Source organism: Parus major, chromosome 28, assembly GCF_001522545.3.
Source record: "Parus major isolate Abel chromosome 28, Parus_major1.1, whole genome shotgun sequence".
Lineage (NCBI taxonomy): Eukaryota > Metazoa > Chordata > Aves > Passeriformes > Paridae > Parus > Parus major.
The window spans coordinates 4,290,542-4,291,843 of NC_031797.1; the positions used below are offsets into that span (position 1 = coordinate 4,290,542).

The 1,302-nt window shown below is 51.5% G+C and overlaps 1 protein-coding gene across 1 annotated transcript in view; it reads right to left on the reverse strand.

The window, feature by feature from the left end:
* TIMM44 (translocase of inner mitochondrial membrane 44) overlaps positions 1 to 1,302 on the reverse strand; it is a 13,709-nt gene that overhangs the window by 2,538 nt on the left and 9,869 nt on the right. The window contains exon 9 of the mRNA XM_033520101.1: positions 17 to 127. Within this exon, the coding sequence (XP_033375992.1) occupies positions 17 to 127 (111 nt within the window). The remainder of the gene's footprint in view (positions 1 to 16; positions 128 to 1,302) is intronic.

Consider the following 1,302-nt stretch of genomic DNA (forward strand, 5'->3'; position numbering starts at 1 on the left):
CCCCAGCCCCACTCACCGGGTCTCCCTCCACCACCTCCCCTTTGTGGTTCTTGATCACCATCACCACCTGTGCCTGGAAGGTGATGATCAGCACCGGGCCCTGCTCCATCATCTTCCCCATGGCCAGCTGCAGGAACACGGAATTCCACGGGAAACATTCCATTCCTGCAGGGCCACGCCAGGACAGCTCCCCCCACACCACCCCAAGATCCAGCCTTCATGGAAAAACTGCTTCCCAAAAAACTCCCAAGGAAAAAAAATCCTTGGGAACCTTCAGAGCTTTCCCCAAAGCGCTGGGAATTGGTTTTCATTGTCTCCCCAGGTCTGTAAATCTGGGAAATGGGAACAAGCTCTGCTCACTTATTTCCAATTAGAAAGGAAAATCAAAGACGCCCCGCTCTCCAAAAAAACGGAATTTTCTGAAGGAAATGCCTGGAATCAGAACATCCTGAGCTGGAAGGGACCCACAAGGATCAAACTGAGCCTTTTCTCCTGCTTTGAAATCCGTTTTTGCCAGGAAGTTGTTCTGAACCAGACAAAAACTGCACCAGAAAGACTTCAAGGTGGGAACCTTCAGTTTGCCAGGATTTTTTTCCCTCTGTTCCCAGGCCATTCCATTAAATATTTAAAGGTTTTATTCACTGGAACACAAGAGGAGTGAAAATTCAGCTTTTTTTTTCCTTTTAAAACACAGAATTCTCTTTGTGCCCATTGTGGGAGATCTCTTGCATCCCCTTTTTTGTGGGAGTGCAGGATGGCATGGAATGCTCTGCTGCTCTGGAATTCCTGCCTGTGCTGCCCCAAAAGGAATCACAAGGACTGAGGACAGCAGGATTTTCCCCTTTTGAAATGTCCCCAAACATTCTGTTTCATCCCCAATAAAGGAAGCAGCAGCAGGACAGGCACGAGGCTGGGCCGTGGCACAAAGGAATAAATTGATTTACAGGGAGATTTTCCTGTTCCCTGAGGGAATCTCAGCAGCTCTGCAAGGTTTCTGTGCTGATCCTGGGGATCAGCTCCCTCTGAGAGCTCAACCCACACGAACAAAAAGCACTTTTCCAACCCCAGCCCGATTTCCAAGCTGCCATCAATAATCCCACAGCTCCAGGAGTGCTCCTGGGCAGTGCATCCCTCCCAACCTCCCCACTGGGATAATCCCCAGGGCTGGAGCAGCCCAGCACTGCGGGCTGAGGGTTCCTGTCCGTCCCCAGGAGGGGCAGGAACAGCTCCAGGAGCTGGAGAGCACCTGCAATGTGCAGAGACCTGGCCAAGTCAGCCCCTGGCAGGGCTGGGAAGGACCTT